The sequence below is a fragment of the Micrasema longulum genome, unplaced genomic scaffold, assembly GCF_059751315.1.
Source record: "Micrasema longulum isolate JH-2025_06_02 unplaced genomic scaffold, ASM5975131v1 h1tg000503l, whole genome shotgun sequence".
Lineage (NCBI taxonomy): Eukaryota > Metazoa > Arthropoda > Insecta > Trichoptera > Brachycentridae > Micrasema > Micrasema longulum.
Genome location: NW_028277700.1, coordinates 267,850 through 288,849, shown reverse-complemented (window position 1 = coordinate 288,849; position 21,000 = coordinate 267,850). Strand labels below are relative to the sequence as shown.

The 21,000-nt window shown below is 30.6% G+C and overlaps 1 protein-coding gene across 2 annotated transcripts in view; it reads right to left on the bottom strand.

The window, feature by feature from the left end:
* Window positions 1–16,407: 16,407 nt before the first annotated feature.
* Window positions 16,408–21,000, bottom strand: part of LOC148281029 (zwei Ig domain protein zig-8-like) — a 149,978-nt gene continuing 145,385 nt past the window's right edge. For both annotated transcript variants that reach the window (XM_088227434.1, XM_088227435.1), the window contains one exon: window positions 16,408–16,838. In XM_088227434.1, coding sequence (XP_088083560.1) covers window positions 16,711–16,838 — 128 coding nt within the window. In that variant the 3' untranslated portion in view covers window positions 16,408–16,710. The remainder of the gene's footprint in view (window positions 16,839–21,000) is intronic.

Sequence of the window (21,000 nt, the reverse complement as noted above, 5' to 3'; positions counted from 1 at the left end):
GCACGTCGGTCTTATTTCTTATCTCTATCGCAACCACCGTCGCCACCGCGGACAAAGATCAAACACGATAATGATTAGTAGATATTGTCAACCTTTGGCACGTGCTATTTTTAACTGCTGAGTTTAAAGGACAATATAACAATAATTATTCACAATATATCACTATACGAATAATAAACGACAATATAACAATAATAATAATGGACACTAAAGTAAAATGATTCCAGTAAAATGGCTTAATAGTGGTGTAGAGTAAATTCTACCATACCTATGAAAAAAACACATTTTTTACAGTAAAGAAATAATTTACATTTATACGAACAAAATTGCATAAATAAAAACCTTAAGCCACTGCTTACAAGTCATATTTTTGTGTGTATTTAAAACTTCCACACAAGCAAAACACGTAATAAAACATCCCTTTGATGGCTTTCGTGACAAAATGGCAAAGACTTTTGCGTCATGTATACATAAAGATTCTGGTTTTAAATCTCGCTTAAAACGCATTAATTATCAATAAGAAAAAAATAGTGTTGCAATTATTAAGTGCAAATTTTGACGCGAAGTTTTTGTGATATTTATATTAGTTTATAAAATCATTAAATAATAAAATTTAAGAAGAAAATATTCACAGGCGATACTTAAGAAAACGCAGTATGCTAAAGAATTAAGTAATAATCCGTTAATAGAAATACTATTATCAACGAAAACATGAACTCTAAATATAGACCATTCTTTTCCAATGTATCGGTTTCATGTAACTCATCCGAAGATTAAATGCTAATACCGATCCACGATCTATTTAGATAACGTTAAAACATTAAGAATACAAATTATTCACAGCATTCAATATTTTTTTTTTATAATTACTTAAGTATCATGACTGGACAAGAGATAACGCGATATCTAATACACACTTACTGTCCAACGAGCGGGGTGGTGTGGGACGGGGGCGGGGCGAGCAGTACACGCCGTACGCGTTACTAGTAATGATGTGAATAATCGAGATATTTAGATAATCGAAATACAAGCATTCGAGACATGAAAATAATCGAATTCGAAAATCGAATCAATCGATTTTTTTACCGTGAAAAATAAGAAAACGGCCAAAAAAAACAAGAAAACAAAAAAAAAAAACAACATTGGTAACTGTTAGGTGGGGGGATAAAAATACATCTGTAATAACAAAGTACTTAAAAATAATTATGAGAAAGTTCAGCCCTACGGAAAATTTGATATAAAACATGTTTTAATACGCACGGTAAAAATTAGAACAATAAATTGTAAATTTCTTGAAAATGTGTGAAAGAAAGTTCGTCAAAATCAACCAATAATACAGCGTTGTCATAGTATGTCGGCCTCGTGGTGTAACGGTCTGCGCGTTTGCCTACCATGCAAGAGGTCTTTGACATGGTTGATTTGAAATATTTATTTATGAGGGTGTTTTCACACTAAAATATTTCATAGTCCCTGGACTGGTATCTGCAGCGTAAGACTAATCATCTGACCTTCAAATAACACAAAATGATCAAAATACGCTGCGATTGGTTTACCAATACAGTGCCCTATGCACCATTAGATGTGAAAAGGGAATGATGATGACGATGATAGTTATCATATTTCCGGGAAACAAACTAACAGGCGTGAACTTAATACGTCACACGCAGAGTAATTTCAAAATAAAATCAACATTAAAATCATAGTGCTGATGATACGACACACAAAAATGTTAAAAGTTGTGAATGTTAACTCACATGTCAGAATTCATATCTTAATTGTCTCGAAATGTCAAGTCCTAAATCACATTTCGATTGTCTCGAAATCTCAAGTCCGAAATCACATTTCGATTGTCTCGAAATCTCAAGTCCGAAATCTTATTTCGATTGTCTCGAAATGTCAAGATCGAAATCACATTACGATTGTCTCGAAATCTCAAGTCCGAAACCATATTTCGATTGTCTCGAAATGTCAAGATCGAAATCATATTTCGATTGTCTCGAAATCTCAAGTCCGAATTCATATCTTGATTGTCTCGGAAAACCATTTCCAATGAATTCACTCGAGATATCTCGATTATTTTTCCGATTAGTACGAGTGAACTCGATTAGTTGTAAGCATTTCGAAATGTCTCGATCTTTTTAATAATCGAATATTTCGATTATTTTAATTCGATTCTTCCCACCATTAGTTACGTGTAGTCCGACATGAAAAACTCTGCGCATAGCACGTATTTAAAGGATATTTTCGTCGCTTCGATATTTTTTATTATAATTAGAAAAAACGTGAGAAATCTCACAAAAAAACTTATGACATGTCATCTCAATGCCTTAATGTACATTTCAATATTTTTTTTTGATAAAAAAAAACACAGAACATGCCCAAAAGCGACTTTTTAAACTGGGTCTGAAAGTACCCACATCGCCACTCGTGTTCTATTTTGGAGCATCCGGCTTTACGTGTTAATTCATAAATATATATAAACATGCGGCTTATAAAGCGGCGCACAATATATTATCTGTGGATTTTCGCATTATAAAAGAAAACAGCTCATTTGCTTGCGATCCAAAAAGGATCATTTTTTATAATGCTCTAAAAACAGACGCATTTGATTTAAAATATTTATTTTTACACTAGTATAGTGGCTAAGACACCTGCTATACTTGCGGAGGTTCCGGTTTCGATTTTGAAAATGTAAATGAAGACAAACTAACAAAAACATTTCATTGAAAATCGTCATTCCATGCTCGTTCCATAGTCAGGACATCGAGCAACTACAAACATCTTCAGCCTTAAAGAAAATATGGTGAGTAACAAGGTAATTTTTTTTTCTGTGTCTGTCCAAGCCTTATACTCGTATGCAGAGACAAAACTTAAGGTGAGGAAAGTACATTATATTGTCTTCACCTTCGGGTTATTCTCCGCATTTGAGATTAGAATGTACTTTCCTCCCCTTAAGTTTTGTCTCTGCATACGGGTATTAGAGTAATAATGCGTAACCTAGAGAAGAGCCCAAACGTAGGAATACCATTCTATGACTATTGGGTATTAAGTTAGCTACAGTTAGCAGCAAAACAATAGGCCGTACTTAGGTTGATTATTTCTTAATGGATATTAATTTGCATTGTAATTACTTTTAAATACGTACCTGTGTATTTATCATTGCAGGGTTATTCCAATCAATTTTTTTTTAATTCGCCTATATTTATTTTATAAAAATGAAAATTCATGTTTGTGTTTATTTTTTTATTAATTTTATTCACAATAAATTTATGTTATATTATACATAAATACCAACCCCATTGAACCAAAGTCCTGGGTTGAGTTTATTTGTTTACCCGTCACATCTCCGAAATGGCGAGTTGCAGCGGCCTGAAATTTAGGCACGTCATTTAAGATCCAATTTAAGGTTAATGTTGCTATTTTTTAGTAAAATTTAAATCAACCTCTACTCGATAAAAACTCAAACTTTATATGAATGCCTAGTGCGGCCTTGACATATTGCCTGTAATCAACTGTCATTATCAACAGTAAACATACTTTGAATCACAAATGTATCCCTTAAATTGAGAAAAAATAGTATTTGAAGTAAATATGTTAGTATAAGGAAAGTTTTTAAGCAACACAATACACGTGTCGGGACAATAAATGTCAAAAATCAATGTAAATGATGGGAAAATATTCGGAATCAATTACCTGTGAAAACTGACTCCTTTAACACCTTTGACGCTCCTACTGCTGCAACCAAACATACTGCAATTCACCATAGTCGATTTTTATTTATTATAACGTAAATATCCAAGTTACTTACAAACAAAGCCAAGCACAGCTTCAATAGCACCCGATCGAACCGTTATGTTTATGTTGTCAAATAAAACAAAATGGCCACCAATTGGTTGCTAACCAATAAACCAACATCGTTTGTTTTCTACGAAACATAGTGTTAGGGATTTTCTCTAGGTTACGCATTATTACTCTGAGGTCTAAGCGGATAAATAATATATTTCGTAACGTTAAATAAGAGCAGAACCCTGAACAATACTTTTTTTTACCCAATGGGTTCTCTCAGGTAAAATTTCTTGAAAAGGAAAACAAACGGAGAAAATTCCACCTAGTAGTTTACTCGTTGGGGTGTTCACTTGTCATGCTTAAAGTCATGGGTTCGATTCATGGAAGAGTTCAGTTGAAATAATATTTGCTTATAACGTAGTTTTACACTGCATTATTTTACTCTCCCTAGATTGGCACCTTAAGAGTAAAACCTTACCTTCCTGTAACGCATGATCGAGATGCACTGCATGGGCTTGATGATGAAAAAAATGATTAACTAAGTTTGTGAACAATAAACTAACTAAGATTGTCTTTTGACACATTGAAAAAAATATAATAAACATGAATCAACTTCGTTTTTAACAACGTATTATTTTTTCGTTAAGTAAACCTTAAAATAGAAGCTTGTGTGGCTTTGAAACCAATCGATAAAAAAAATGGTTTTATTATTTTTATTATAATGACTGTGAGTGAAATTCACCAGTCTGAAGATGCCCATTAAAGAGTGAAAGCGGTAATTGGTCAAAATAAATAAATGGAAGTGTATCAAGTATTTTTTAAATTTATAACTTATGTATATGTAAATATGAATTATTACATCATAAAAGTGGTGTTTCAAATAAAAAATTCACGAATTTTTATTTTTCACGTAGCGAATTTGAGTTCGACACTGCAAACGGTTTGTCTAAGTGAAGAGTGGAGTTATTTGAATACTTTTGCATATATAAAGTAACAGGTAATATGTCCCCGTAGTGCAATATTGTAAGTATTTAATTTGTAACCAATGTGCAGAGGAACGATAAATAACAAAATGTCCTTCTTTTTAGTGATCTAAATTATGTAAACGTCTCGACTATAAATTATAATAACGTTTGCAATAATTCAATTTAATGGCCTTCCGTAAAGCTGCCATTTTCATGTAAAGCTTTCAAAGTAAAGTTATCGATTAATGTGAAGATCTATAAGTTTTCTTCCATTCTTAAACATTCTATCCACTTAGGTACCGCTGAAAAGATTACGTATTCCGAAGATACTTTGAATTTTATGTTTTCATCGGAAACAAGGTTAATGTTGAAAGGGGTTAAAATCCATTTACAAGTTCAATTTTTATCACGTATCAGAACCACGTTGTAGGGTCATAAGTATGTGCCTATATGGAAATATAAACATACAATGTAGGGAAAATTAGTTTTTTTTTCTTACTACGTTTTAAATGGACTACAATATGTTTTAATTTATTAAAATAAAAAAATGTTTTGTCATTACCTAAGCATATTTATGATCCTTTTATACATTTGCATCTGCTTTCATCTAAAGTGTTATTCATAATTACTTAAATACATACACATTTCTCTGTTTTAATAATGGTATCTAAATTTGCAAAAAATTGTTGTGAAATTATCTGATTTAAATTTTTCTGCTTCTAATTTAATACTTTATTACTTTTAATACTTAATGTTTTTTTTTATAGTTATATGGCGTGCATGAATTTAAAAATTGTGACTTTCTCAATTATTATTATATTAAAATTGGTACATTTTAAATTGGTATCGAAAAAAAAAATATTTCTCTTCGATTGACCATCGACTTAGCTTAGCAATATTATTTTCTTTATTTTCCACATAGCTTCGATATAAGCAAACTAAAAATACCCTTTTTATATTTACTAAATTGTATCTATACCTCTCATTTACGATTTATTAACCCACCAGTGGCGAGATAAAAATACTTTACTGCAATAGGGAGGTGGGATTCAAGAAATTCATGACTAAATGCCAGTTTTAAATAAAACGGCATGAAAATTCCGTTACTGTTTTTTCAATAATTATTTGTCATATAACTAAAAAAAATTAGACTCGTTGAATATTAATTCATTTAAAAAATTTAATACTACAAACAACATATTTGTATTTTGATTAACTTATAACCATTTTTTAAAGGAATAACTCATATTTAAATATAATAATTTGATAGAAATCTGGAATTTTTCAACTCATGCCCGCCTGAGATAAGATTTTCAGACCCTATGAATACGAAAGTTATGGATCAAGCGATGTATACATTATATGCGTAATTTGTATTTAGTCCTATCTTTAAAAAAAATACTTCAACTCGAAACATAAACGAAAATTATTAGACTAGATTTAACAGAGTTTTCTTTAAAAAGGGCACAAATAAAATGCAACAAAGATTGTTTGTTTGAGGGGTGCTTAAAGTCGCTGTGTATTTCATAACGCCCATCGGTCGTCGCCTTTTGCAATTACCGTGAATATAAACTAAATAAACATCAAAATTGGAATATATTGTCTACCTTTGGCACGTGCTATTTTTAAACTTTTTTGTTTACTCAAAATAAACTTAATCGGAAAATATAAATGACAAAATAATTAATTTTATTCAAGTAAAATCAAATAGTGCAAAGTCAATTCTACCATTTATAAAAAAATGTGTTTTATTTTTATGTAACAATGCAGTAATAACTTTCATTTAAACAAACAAAATTTAGAAAATTGTTTTCAGGCTTTGCCTAGCAGATAAATTGGTTCAGCCGGATAAATCTCACCCGCATAATAAAGGTTTCAGCTCTTTTACTTCACAAAAGTCAACAAATGGAAGAGTTGAAGAAAGGTGGATGTTTTAACATGGACAGATTGGTGAATGTTACACAGTGTGTAAAGTGGCCACTTACACCAGCCAATGACAAGTCATAAGCCCTGTAAATGCCTAGACCTTTACATTTTTTTCTTAAAAATGTCACGTATTTGTAGACTATTTGCTTAGCTTATATATTTTTAATTATAGTTAGAAAAAACGTAAGGAATCTCACAAAAACTTTTCACGTGTCATTCTATTGCTTTGAAGTACATTTCAATGTTTTTTTATTTTAAAAAAAGACAAAACAGGCCCTAAAAGTGACTTCTTTAAACAAGGTCTACTTTGACACTTCGCCAATCGTGCTATTTTTTTAACTATCGGGCTTTATGTCACTAAAACAAAAATTGATCCATTCATTTTTAGACGTCAGATACGTCCGCCCGCTTAGAGCGCCAGCAAGTGACGTTCTAGTGCGGTTCGACCTTAAAACATACGTTTAGTGTGTTAGTGAAAGGTTAAGATAGTTTCAAAAATATCCGTTCACCCGCCTCTGAGTATTTTACAAAAACTTTTTTTCTGCATATGCCACAACCCACCATAATATGTACAATTATTTTAGGTTAAGCCAAGATGACTTTTGTAAGGGTAGGTTGAATTTCTTCCACTCCACAAATATTTAGTCTTGTATATAAAATATAATTATATTACACTTGAAGGAGTTTTAACGCAACTGAATAATTCAAATAACATTTAAAATTCACAATACATTGGTATGCATTTTTTGCGTACGGAATGTCTTTATTCATTTTTGTATAACGGGCCGAGCAATTTTGTTTTTTGTCGTAAAATCCATCACATTTTTATTTGAAGTTTTATTTTTATTATTTGATGTTTAAAGAAATACTTTTAACATGTTTTTTCAAGTATTTTATGTAATGTCACCAGTCACCTACGTGCAACTATAAATTTTCTCCCCAACCACTTTGTTTTCTTCTTTTTTCTTATTATTTTCAAAAATATATCATATCATCAAAAAAATAGAAATAAATTTTTGTTTTAAAACGCAATAAAAAAAAGGTGTTCGTATTTACCTATATTGTGATATAATTTTTTTACATTCGTTTTAAGATGATTTAGTAGTGCGAAAAAAATGTCTGATTTTTTGTTTTAAAAAATGAAGTAAATATAATCACTTGACCAGAATCAATGTTTTGATTAAAATATTCTAACAGTGTCGAGTTGAAAAAAAAACGCCAACTCAATAATAAGTCATTTGTAATTTTATTACCTATTTATTATTATTTTTATTTAAAAAAATATATGAAATCATTATTTACAACCCTTGCTTGCACTTGTATATAAAATAAAAATTTGTTTAGTCCACACCAGTCTGACGATGTCAGTCACGACGAAACCCGGTCACTGGTAAAAAATTATAAATAAGAGGAATACAACTATTCGTATTTTTATTATAATAATTAAAATGCAGATCCACCAAGAAATGTCAGGAGAAAAACTCAATCAGGTTGTGGTCCCGTAGCTGGTGTTGCGGACTCACGAATCAGAGGTCCGAAGTTCAAATCCCACTCTACTCCAACTTGGTATTCATTTTCTAATAGTGAGTTATTTTCAATTCATTGGAAATGGCCACCATAATTTTAATATTTGGGTAAAATAAAAGAACGCCAATTTTTCTTTTAGAAAAAAAAAACTTAATGTGTTTGAAATGTAATCGAAAATAAATAATTAGAAAATGAACGAGTTGTGACAAAATTTTTTTATATTATGCAAACATAATCCAGATCCTTAGCGTTTAACTATTTACTATTTACATTTTATACGAAATACGCACTGTGTTATTTAGTCAATGCAATGCTGTTTAAAAAAAGATAACAATTGAAAAATAATGGCTAAAGAGTCAGAGTAAAACAGAACATACGCTAATAATTTATTTTTTTTCTACATTTATAGTTTGAGTTTTTGATGCAATAACTTTGCTTTGTGGTAATGCAATTGATTTCCAATTAGATAAATAAAAAAAATAAGGTTGTAATAAAGGTATTGCATAGAAACAAATTTGACAAAACGGAATTGTTTCCAGCATTTGAGATATTTATTCACCGTATAAGGTAGAACTTTACACAAATATTTGAATTTTCTATATTATGTTTCATGTGAAGATTTATCTCGTCCTATTTGATATTTTACCTACATGTTCATCATAAAACCATTATTTGATAACCCCCTTGAGGTAAACATTTAAATTTCCGGGTTCTTCAAAGTAAAAGTTTCTCGAAGATATTATCGACAACCTTCAGATAAGTTATTCTTCAATATACAATCTGCTTATCATCTCAGAAAGGTTTTGGTTGGGTTTTGAAACCAAAGTGAATGAACCCCTCAAATACTCTACGTAAATAAATACTTAGATTTTATTAAAACTTGGAACAATAAAATAAATTAATTGTGGTTAAGATTTCTCAATATACATTTTTTTATTCCACCAAATATTTTTTTTCATTTGCATTTTATTTCCATTTGTTTTTACTGTAGAAATTATTTAAAAAAAAAAATAGTAAAATTTTTCTTTAGATTTATTTACCTACTGTGTTTTTGATGTAAATGCATTTAAACCTTAGAGTATATGTATATACTCTAAGACTTAAACTATAAAAAGTAAAGTACGTTTTACGATTGAACCACTTTTATTTAAGGATTTTTTACTAGTACCTAGTGATCAAATTTTGTCGTTACCAGTCTGACAAAGAAGATTGTAATGAAATCAAAACTTCGAATTTTTTTAACCATTTTACTCTTTACTAGATCTATGTAATTTTTGGGTCTTTTTTTATAACTAATTTATTTCAATGTTATTTTGTCCAAATATTAACTTCACCTTAGTATAAACAAAACAAATATACAGGTTCACTGCAATTGAAGCGATGCTCTGTGTCCAGAAAGATGAAGAACACTGTTTTGTATGTAAAATATAATCAAAACCCAGGACGAGTGTTTTCAAATTGATGGCTAGTTCGAGGTGAAAATCCTTAATAAGAAAATCAAGTGGAGTCTTTTTCGGTGTAAATGGTTGGCGCGTTTGCCTACGATTCTTGATGTCCTGGTTTCAATTCTTGGTAGGGTGGACGTAAAATATTTTTTTATGGTTTTTCTGAATCTCTTTCTCAATCCAATGAAGTGAATATCATGTCCTTTTAAATGACCTTTTTTCAGCACAAAGATGCCATGGCTACCGGATTTACTTTACCGGAGTTCCTTCGGGCAGCTTTTCTAATTCAGCAACAATATATTTTTCCGAGTATGTGGGATCCACTAAGTGTGTGCATTATGCTGTGGGCAAGTTGTGCAGTTTGCATAATCTACGATGTTTCATTGTTTCTAGACTGGTGCTTGAAGCGTTCAACTGATCATCTTCACTATTAATTGGTATATATTTAAGAACCAAAATTTATTTATACGTAATTCAAATAGATCAAGTCAAAGAAGGAATCGTGTGTTAGAAATACCACATTGTAAAACGAGGTTCACACAGAGACATGCATATTTTATAGGCCCAAAAATTTTGAACTATTTTTTTACTGATAATATTTCATTGATTCCAATCATTTAAAATTTTCTTTCTTTTAAAAAACACGCACTATCCTGGATTCAAACTAAAGATATGAACTCCTTTTTTCTATGATATATTTAGTTGCCCCTTAAGGAATATTTTTGTGTTAAAAAAAAAAAAAAACCCTTTTTAATTAAAATAAAAAAAATACCATCTAATCTTTTAAAAAAATATTTTATTTTCTCTTTCCTATGTTACAAAAAAATATTATAACTGTCTTTTTATCATAGGAGCAAAAATTTATTAAAATTTTGTTGTATACCCACGAACAGGCCATGCCTTTGTGGGATTTTTTGTTTACTATTTTTACTTTTAAGTTGTATTTCATTGCTATATCATTATCCTTTAATTTTTAAAAAACTGTGTTTAACCTCTTATGTATAATGTAAAAAAAAAAAAAAATGCTGCATTTGGTTTACCAATGCAGTGCCCAATGCACTACTGGGTGTAAAAGGGGAATGATGATAAGTAATTGTATGCTTTTGTAATTTGGAGGTCAAAAAACTACGAAGGTGTAATATCAATAACAAAACCAATATAATCATATCCTTAACGATATAATCCTATTTAAATTTATGAAGGTATAAAGGCATTAGTTGGTGCCATATAAAGGAGAGCCTGAAGGAATATTGAATCGTAAATTTGCATAGTCCACTTTAGACGTTGCAACGCGTGCACATTTCATGCTAGTATATGAGGGATAACTGTCACGGAGCCAACTTATACCCTACTCCTTATGCGAGATTCAGCTCGAGCATGGAACCCGATATAGAAAATTTCAAGAAACCAAAACTTGCGCGGAAACCTGACAATATTGGAAATTATAAGAACCCATTAGAACTACTCTCTTTAATATCGTGTTACACTAACGCTGGATTTATACGGGACGTTGTTTATGGTATTTGGTTTTTATTTATTAATTTCTCTATTCGCATATCTGCACCTAATGGGCACTGAATAAATACACCAACCTCAGCTTATCTTAATTTTTGTAAAAAAAAGATAAGAGTATCAGTCTAACAGATCAGGTGCCAATTAAGGGATTTTTGTTCACATCAACAAATAACGTAATGAGGAACTTCAGCCCTACGGGAAATTAGATACAATAAATGTTTTCTGGCGCGCGGTAAAAATTGGAGCATTAAACTGTACCACAAAAATTCCTGAAAATGTAAGAAAAAATAATGAAAAATATTTTAATGAAAACGAACAACTTTGAATGACGTCACTCGATCGTACGAATTAACCCGCCATATGAAAGTTATGGAAGACTTTTAGTTTGCTCTCCGTGGATGGACCAATGGAAAGAACTGTTCGAGAATAAACCTCTCGAACGCGGAGTTATTTCAGAAATACAAAACTTAAGAAAATCGTAGCGCTGATAATACAAAATATAAAATTTGAAAAAAATGAAGTTTTGGCTAACTTTTACAGTCTATTAACAAATAAAAAAAATAAACAAAAAACAATGAACTACCTAATTGCCGTCTACACCAATAAACCGTTAGATGTTTTTGGTTGTTTGTATCATAATAAATGCCATCGTTTATGTACACTCGACCACATACGGCGGGTATTCGGTTTCAAACCAATGAAGGTAAGGTAAGGTAATCATTCCAACGCTTCAGCTACCAATCGAAGAACAATGAAATATTCCAGATTGAACAATCATTAATATTTACTGCAAAGAATCAGACCAAGGACCTGAAGAATGCTAGGCGAAGACCCCAATTACTTTGCTACAAGGCGTACTTTTCTCCACTTAAATTCCTTTTTTGGATATTTACCTGGAAGTAGCTATCGATTCAAAGTCCAGCGTTCTGGTTCTATTTCACAAACAAAACTGTATTTTTCATGGGTCTAGGCACAGAGCATTTGAACAAAAAAAATGTTTTTAAATGAAAGAAGTTGCTCGTTTGAGTAAAATCAAAGTATTTACACATGAACAATACAATATATAGGACAATTTTGTCTTGTCCCAGATCTGAAAACTGATTCAACTGCGCAGGACAGAACGCTGGGACGATACGAAAACGTGTCTGCAGTTTACACGTGTGCACTGCGAAAATGAATACACGACGGAATTTATTTCGAGAAAGTTCAGGAAAAATACCATTCATTTTATTTTTTGTGTATGTAGATAATTGGTAGAATTCCATAGTGAAATTTGGTCAGGTATCCAAAATAAAATACTTTTATTGGATTTAATTAATTATTATTTTTTTAATATATGTGACGCGTTTCGTCTCGTTTGGACATTATCAAACTTTATATTATCAATTAATATTTTCGAGTTTTATAATTTCCTAACAAGAAGAAACGCGTCACATATATTTTAAAAAAATTAAGTAGAATTAAATCATACGGTACTCTCCTTGCGCGTTCATACAAGGACAATGCGTCCGCGCGCGGTGGTGGGGGGTGCCCCAGACATGGTCCGTCTCTCTCCGTAAAAATGGCTCGGAACATGTATGCATTTCCGTATTAAGCACGCTTTATTCTTTAGTATGAAATGAAAAGATATGTTCAGTAAAGAGTCTTAAATATCGCATAAAAATACATAAACACAAAAACATAAAAACCTTATTTAATAAAAAATAAAAAAAAGTACATACCGAATGACCTTGAACGTCCCATACTTATAATAAATCTCGACAACCAACCGATGGATCTTAACCTGGTTTTCACTGTCAGTTTACGTGTCTTAAAAAAACTACTCGTATTTGTTATACCTTCGAAAAATAAAAATAAACACGGCATATTCGTTTCCTAGCGAAAATTACCGCGCCTTTTGGTAAAATTACGTAATTTTACATCCATAGTAAGGACCCTGGTCCTACTAACACGTTTTGCATATTAGCGTCGGTACCCTTGGTTGGCTTCTGAGCAGAAGCCATGCTAAGTATCTGATGAACTGAATTTACATCCCAGTTTTTTGTTATCTCCTAAACACAGATGCTTGCCCATCAGGTTTGTGATGAGAAATCGTTTATCACGCGTCATAAAGAAATGACGAGAAGTTTATGTACTGCCACGCTTCATGACACATTTTAAACCTTATTCTACCTGAAATAACACCCTATTCTTAACCGTTATTTATCATTTTCCCCTTATAGTATTGACGCTGTACATAATGTTTTTCAATTTTCTCGGTCAATTTTTATTCGAATTTCCTAAAAAATATACAAAAAGTCCTGTATGTCAATGATAACATAAAAAATGGGTGATATAACCGAGAATAATAAAAAATAACGAAAATCGACCACAGTGAGAGTCGCATTATTTTTAAAATACAGTTTTTTCCAATCTGTGAAAACGATTTAACTTCCTTCATGATGATGTAATGATCATGTTTATGTTGACTTGATCATTTAAAAAATTCTGTGTTTTTTTAAAAATTAATAATTATGTCCACAAATATCATTGTATTGTGAAATTTTCCATGCCTACATGTAAGTGCCTTTTAATTCATTTGACATCAACCTTATCCTTATTCAGATGTCTGTTTTTTTTCAAAATAGTTCTAAAAGATAGTTTTCTTATACGATGCTTTTAAATTTTATTGGTTTAGTAAAAAAAATAGCTGCTACAATAGCTATTTTTATTTATATACTTGATTTTAGAAACTTTCATTTGACTTATTCTACTTTATTTTATTGAAAGAATAAACCGCTTAACCTCTTTATATAGACTTGTCAGCAGGTAGGAAAGAAATAATATTTATTTCCTTCCGGAAATCATAAAAAATACAACACAGTACCCATATCAATAAAGAAAATGTTTTTCTTGCAGCTAGCGGGAATCGAACCCACGACGCCAGTTTCAAATTTCTTTATTCTTGACTCTTTACCACCATAGTCTGCCCTTTTTTCTCCGCTGCAAGGCATTAACCTCCACTGTCTCCGCACTCTTGCTGATTCTGCACCGTCCTGATCCACTTTCTCCTGGCCAACCTCCAAATATCATCCAGCCATCTCCATTGTCAGCGTTCTTTAGTCATCATAATCCTCGATCTTCACTTGATAAAACGCTTTGAACATGAATCCTTTTCTCATACTTTCTTGGAAATATAAAAAATAAATATCCCAAAACTTGCTACTTGGGAAATCAGAAAACAAATTTCTTAATCTAGGAATATTATTTATAAGCATTTATTTAGTTTTGTACAAATTTTTGTAAGCAAAATCTGGAATTTTTAAACACACTCAAAATATTGTTACCAAAATATATCCGGTTAAAATAAGTAAGGACATTACAAATAAGATTTACATATTACCAAAACAATAGATAATACTTTGAAGAAGACAGAATTGAGTTTTAAGCATTTGCAGGGCCTATGGCCTGTGATTAGCAGGTTTAAGTAGGTACACACTGAGAAATATTTTGCAATTTTTTTTAAAAATTAAGAGCTGAAACTGAAGCTGACTGAGCTGAAATTCTAGATCTATTAAATGTTTTCCATGTCTGTAGTGATTTTTAAGTATAGATAACTTCCTAGGATGTGAAATCCAGTCCTTGTTTCAAACATTTTGACAAACTCAAAATATTTTTAAATAAAATTAGAGTTAAAATTTTACGTCCAGAATATAAATTTGAGATTTATAAAACCTTACCTCTTTCAACAATGAAATAATTTAGAAAAAAACTCTGTCTAATTCTTCTTCATACAAACGTATTTTCGTATTTTCTCTTTGTATCATAGAACTAGAGCAATTAGTTTTTTGCGCATAATAAATATTTAAAATTGACGTTTTATTTACCATTGACGTCCTTATTGTTTAGCTTTTTTTACCATCCAAAAACAAGAAAAAAGTGCCCAGTTTTGTTTGCCGTCTACGGACATACGGTTAACAAATATAAATCATTTTGAAAAACGGAAAAGGCGCTGACAAAATATTACATTTTGATACTTTTTCTTAAAAGAAAACCCAATCGGTTCAGTTTTGAGGTGCGGACAACAAAACGTTTATTTTAGCTCGGCAAAATCAGTTCGAGGTGTAATTGTCTTTTTTACAGAGAATTTAGGAGGCATTTGCGAGAAAGTGACAGAAAGACAATGTTCAAATAACTATTCATCAACTCAAAATTCTCAGACTCCTCCTCATGTCTCAAGCTTCTCCCATATTTACAACCTCAATAAAAAGGAACAAAGACGCAATAAAATAAAATATTTAACATATGCGTATTATATGAAGAAAAAAATGCTTTAGGTGAATATAGAAGCTAATTACCTATAGGTAAAATGATATATGTAAATATAATAAATGATATACCCAGCCAATGGCCGATCATTAGCTGTTCAAATGCCTTTACTTCCAGCTTCTTTACAGCTTTATATATGTTGACAATATATCTTATAAATACAGGACATGTAAATTAATTAAATAATAATGTATTACAACAGAGATGAAGAACATATTATATAAGGTAAAATAGAAGTCTAAACATTTTACCTCACAAAGATCAACAGACGGAAAAATTTAAGGAATGTGAATGTTACACAGTGTGTAAACCTAGTTTGTAAACGTACACCAGCCAATGATAGATAGGTCACAAGTCCTGTAAATGCCTATACTTTTATATTCCCTTCTTTAAAATGTTATTCACATATGTTGTAATATAAATAATTATAACTCCCAAGGGGGTTGAATCCAGTACTTGTCTTCAAAAATTTGGAAAAACCAATATTTTTTGTTTAATATTGTTTTATTTACTGTTTTTTTAGCAATGAGCTAAAAGTTGTTCATTTAAGATGTTGTCGAATATATTTATCAATTAATACATTTATTTTTTGTTAATAACAACTAAGGTTTCATTTGTAAATACGTTTAAAAATAAACATTTTTAATATATTATGTTTGTCTAAAAATGAGTTTTTTTTTTCAAAAATAAACATTTTATCAGATAAAAGTTTGTTTAATTGATATTTTATTTTTTTAAGATTTTTTGCTATTTATTTATTCAATAAGTCGCATGAGTTAAAGTAGGAACAGGAAAGAAATATTGACAGCAATAAAAATACATGAAATAATTTATTTATTCATAATTTTTATCTAATATTTACACAACAAATTAGTAAACAATCTTATAGAAAAAACGTATTTTTTATATAAGAATAACACTAGTTATTCGTTAAAATTTAGTATGAAATTATTATGTAATTTAAATAAATACATGTATTTAATTTATTGACTCGTTACGCTTTTTAGCATCTGCGATAGTTAAAATTACAAAAATGTTTTTATTTCCATTATTTGGTGTCATCATTACTTAACCAGCATTTTTATATAAATGTAAAGACAAAAAAATAACACCCGATAATTTTGTACGAAAAAAAATTTTACGCGTTTGAATACGAATGTTGTTTTGGAATACTTACACATTTTTTTGAAACTAAAAAAAATAAAACACTTTTAAGCACATTTTCACTGTAGTCATAGTCACCTCGACAGATGAAAGTGCTGAGTGAGTTTGGTGTATAGCGCTAAAAGTAAAAGGAGCTTCGCTATGTGTCTTGCACTACTGGATTGTCCTGCTGATCCAGTTTGCATCGCAGCCGGCATTTCACCTGGAATATAAAAAAAATACATGCTTTAAAATTATAATTTAAAAGAAGGTTATTCAAATCAAGTTATGATCAACGTAAAGAGAGGACAATACTGTCATATCCCAGATTTTTTTCTCAATTGGTCTGGGTGTTGTGGTGTTTTATTCATAAATTCTTTCCACATCCTTTCTTTTCTACGTGCTAACGAGCCTCTAAAATTAAAGCTTAGTGGGTGATTAAAAAAAAAAAAAGAAAAAAAACTACGTTCGAATTGTCTCACTGTCTTGTTATGCGCGGTCTTGGCCGTTTGGGAGATGGAAAAGGGCAGTATTGTCTTGTTTTTTGTATTGTCCTTGTATTGATGCTGCTTTATAATATAAGAGGGACAGATAATATCTTTGGGAAGAGACTATGGAAGTCCAGGCATTTATTGGGTTTAGAACTTCTCTTTGGGTAGTTTAAGTAGCAACATCTCTATGATTCTTGAAAGTAGTATAAATATTCTGATATTCTAAGGTTGTATTACAAGGAAGTCCTTTCCCATCAAAGGGAAGCAATGTTGCTAACCCTCGATGTTAAAATTAACAAAAATACTAACAATCCTTTCACGGTGACTTAATTAAATTGAAGTATTTAATAATCTTTAAATAAACCCACTTTCATGTAAGTGCTACATACATGAAAGTGGGATTTATTATTTAGTGGCTTATATGAAAGGCGGTGGAGTAAATAAATTTGAAAAAAAATGATAATATTAATCCAATCAGATGTTATTTAATTACAAAAACAAATTATAAAGTAATGTTTCCAGTACACACGACTGTCAGGTGTGATTTGCTAAGTCGGCATACAGAAGGCATAATGATCGTAATCCAAAATAAAATTTATATATAGATAATTTTAAATGAGGTACTGCAAGAAACATCACTCTTAATGCTCGTTTTACAAGTTAAGAAAAAATAACAAGAACATTTGCAGTGGTGAGTCATTTTATGAATCAAGACCGTAAATTTTTTACTTGATCTCTTTAAAGATTGGCGTCAAAAAACTTGTAATAAAAGAGGCAAAGACAAAATTATAGCAAAGAAAAAATAAGTATGGATCATAAAAAAAAAATATAATGAAACAATCGACAATATCATGCCTAACAAAACAAATTATTTAAGATAACCAACCAACACAAAAAACAACTCTGCGTGAACTTCTGAAACTGGGAGATGAGAATTTAATCAAATAAAGAATTGAAAATACGGGAAAAAAAACGATACATAATGCGTCTGAATTTAATAACTGGTAGTAAAGTAACTGAAGTTATTTTTAAATATTATAAGAAGAATGTAAGTTTTAACTTTTTGGGCTGAAATGCCAGAAGACATTTCTTGTGAAATTGAGTTATGAATGTGCTTAAAGCATTAAAGTCCTCCGGTATACCACTACTGAAAAAGCTCATTCTAAATACCGGTAGTCCAGTAATACTTTAGAGCTAAATACCCTGACGTCCATTTACATGTTTTCTAGACTGTGAATTCGTTATGTTTTTTTGCTGTCAATTCAGTTTTAAAAGTTCAAAATTCGAGGGATGTTGGCCTTTAAAATTATGCCAAAGCAAATAAAAAAATAAAATAAAAAAACAGAAGATGCTAGTACTTAAAAATTATAAAAATTTTCAGCAATTACCCCCCTGGAAATTGAGAATTCAGTTCTTTGCATTCGTTGTTAAAGAAATATCAGTTGAAACACATCATCCTCGAAATATGTAATGCACAGGAAGGAAGGCGTATATTTTTCTTCAAACATTGAAGTCTGATAGTTATTTTAACAGTTCATATTTCAAATGTTTTTTTCTTAAATATCCTTATCAAAAGCTTACAAATCCAAAAAAATAGCAATTAATTGTGTTTTTACTTTGAGAAATATATTTGAAACTATTTATAATAATATATACTTCAATATATTATATCGATATAATATAAAGTAAAATTAAAGTATCTTCATCGGTAACTAACCTAAAAACGTTTGAAAACGTTTAATGTGACAGCGAGAGAGACAGCAATCGGACGCAAGAGAGAGACAGCGCCTTACAAAACAATTAAGGACACATGTGTATTCCTTTTCAAACGACGTATGTCTTGCTACCGCTGATATGCTGAATATTATTTAAAAAATACTGTCCATTGGGTGCATTCATTGAAGATTTTTTTGAAAATTATTTCATTTATCAAAAGGCAGGTAAAAAAAAAAATCAGTTCACCATGACGTCAACTACTTTCCACTTGACACTTCTTTTAACAAAATTTTCACCCGCGTTATAAACTAATTAAATAAAATCAAAAAGAAAAATTATAAATATGCGTCATCTTCCCTAATTTTACCGGACCGAGTGAATTTGCGCAATACGTGTGAATGGGCCCGTACATGATAGACTCAATTAATCATTTAATATTATTCATATTATAGATGAGCGAGTTACAAACGCTATAAGGTTTTGTATAAAACTCCTACAGCATCAACTTAACCACACATATGCGTACATAATATAAAGCATTAAATATTTATGCTATTTTTTAAGCTTGTTTCGTTGAAAACTTTATAACACTGACTTATGCATAAGCCAACAGAGTTTGTTTCCCAACCTCTGCCGCTGTGGAATAAGCAGCCAGTGTAAATCCCAAATAGGTGAAGTGATATGACTGAACTTAGAGATCCCGAAAATAAGTTTCGCTGGTGCATTAAGAGAATATTTATGCGATGCCAGACAGTTCTGCTGAATAGGTTTTTGTAAACTGTTTTTTTGTCATTCTTTCGCAAACGCCCCATTGAGACTGTACGAAAAAAACTACTCTACTTCGAACTAATTTTGCCCAACTTAAACCAACATTTGGCTGACCCATTTTCCGCACTCCAAAACTGAATAGATTTAGTTATTATTTTATAAAAAAGAGTATCAAAATAAAATCTTCTGTGTTGGTACACTCTCTGTTTTCAAAATTTTTCATTATATTTGTATTTTGTTTGTCCGAAGACGGCAGATAAACCTGGGCGCATTTTCGGGTTTTCGAATCATCCTAGCTCACATAAGAAACAATTTATCAAACAAGTAAAACCGTAGAGACACGCCAATGATAAATATCTATATTTCGCAAAAAAATATTTCTCTAGTCCCATAATCCAGGGAAAAATATGGGAATACTTTTGTATGAAGTAAAGTGAGACCATGTTTCTGTTGAATACAGAATCTATGCAATTTGTCTTATTCAGTAGCAGACCTGGTTTGATACTGTAGCGGAAGGTTGCGAGTTCAGATCACGTCGGGGTCACCATTTATATGATATGTTTTTGCAAGTGCGGATCATAATGATTTACACGGATTTGATTTGAAGTATTTATTACTAGAAGTTACACACTATATCACAATACAATGTATCAAAAGGAATTCACGATATAGTTAAAACTGAGACGAAAGATCGAGAAGAAATGCCGCGAGCAACGTCCTTTCAAGAGTCATATAGAAATGAAACATATAAAAAGGCCTTGTATAGAGTAAAATTAGGTTTGTATCAGGTTTGCCAACTGAAAAGGGGTTCCAATGTTGACAATCTGATACTGTTTATTTTTTATTTTATTTATTTATTTATTTAATGCACAAAATACAGAATTTTATCATAGACACAATTATTTGTTTTTTATGTACCGACTTTTCAGAAAATTCCGTTTTAAGTCGGGACTTTTCGATTTATAAATCAAAAATATTTATTCACATATTAAAACAATAAAAAAGTAAAATAATGATAGAAAATATTATACATAATAAAATTAGAAGTTTATTAAGTACTTCACTCACCGCTACAATATCATTTTAATAATCGACTTTAAACACTAGAAATAAAAAAATTTCGGCAAATACAGCCTTAAAAGCAAATCATCATAAACTAATTATAAAATGTAAAATCACATGCCTTGGTATATACATAAAAAAAAAATATTATCCAATATTTTGTGTTCATCCAATTTTTTGTCCACAAAAGACTAAATTTCATCCCTTAAAGAGTCATAGAGTCAATGGTGAATGCAAAATGGTGAATGTTATATGGTTTGCCAATGACAAATTATAAGCCCTGTAAATGCCTTGATTTTCATATTTTCATCTCTAAAATATTCTCCATCCCTGTTGTAGTTTGTTAAA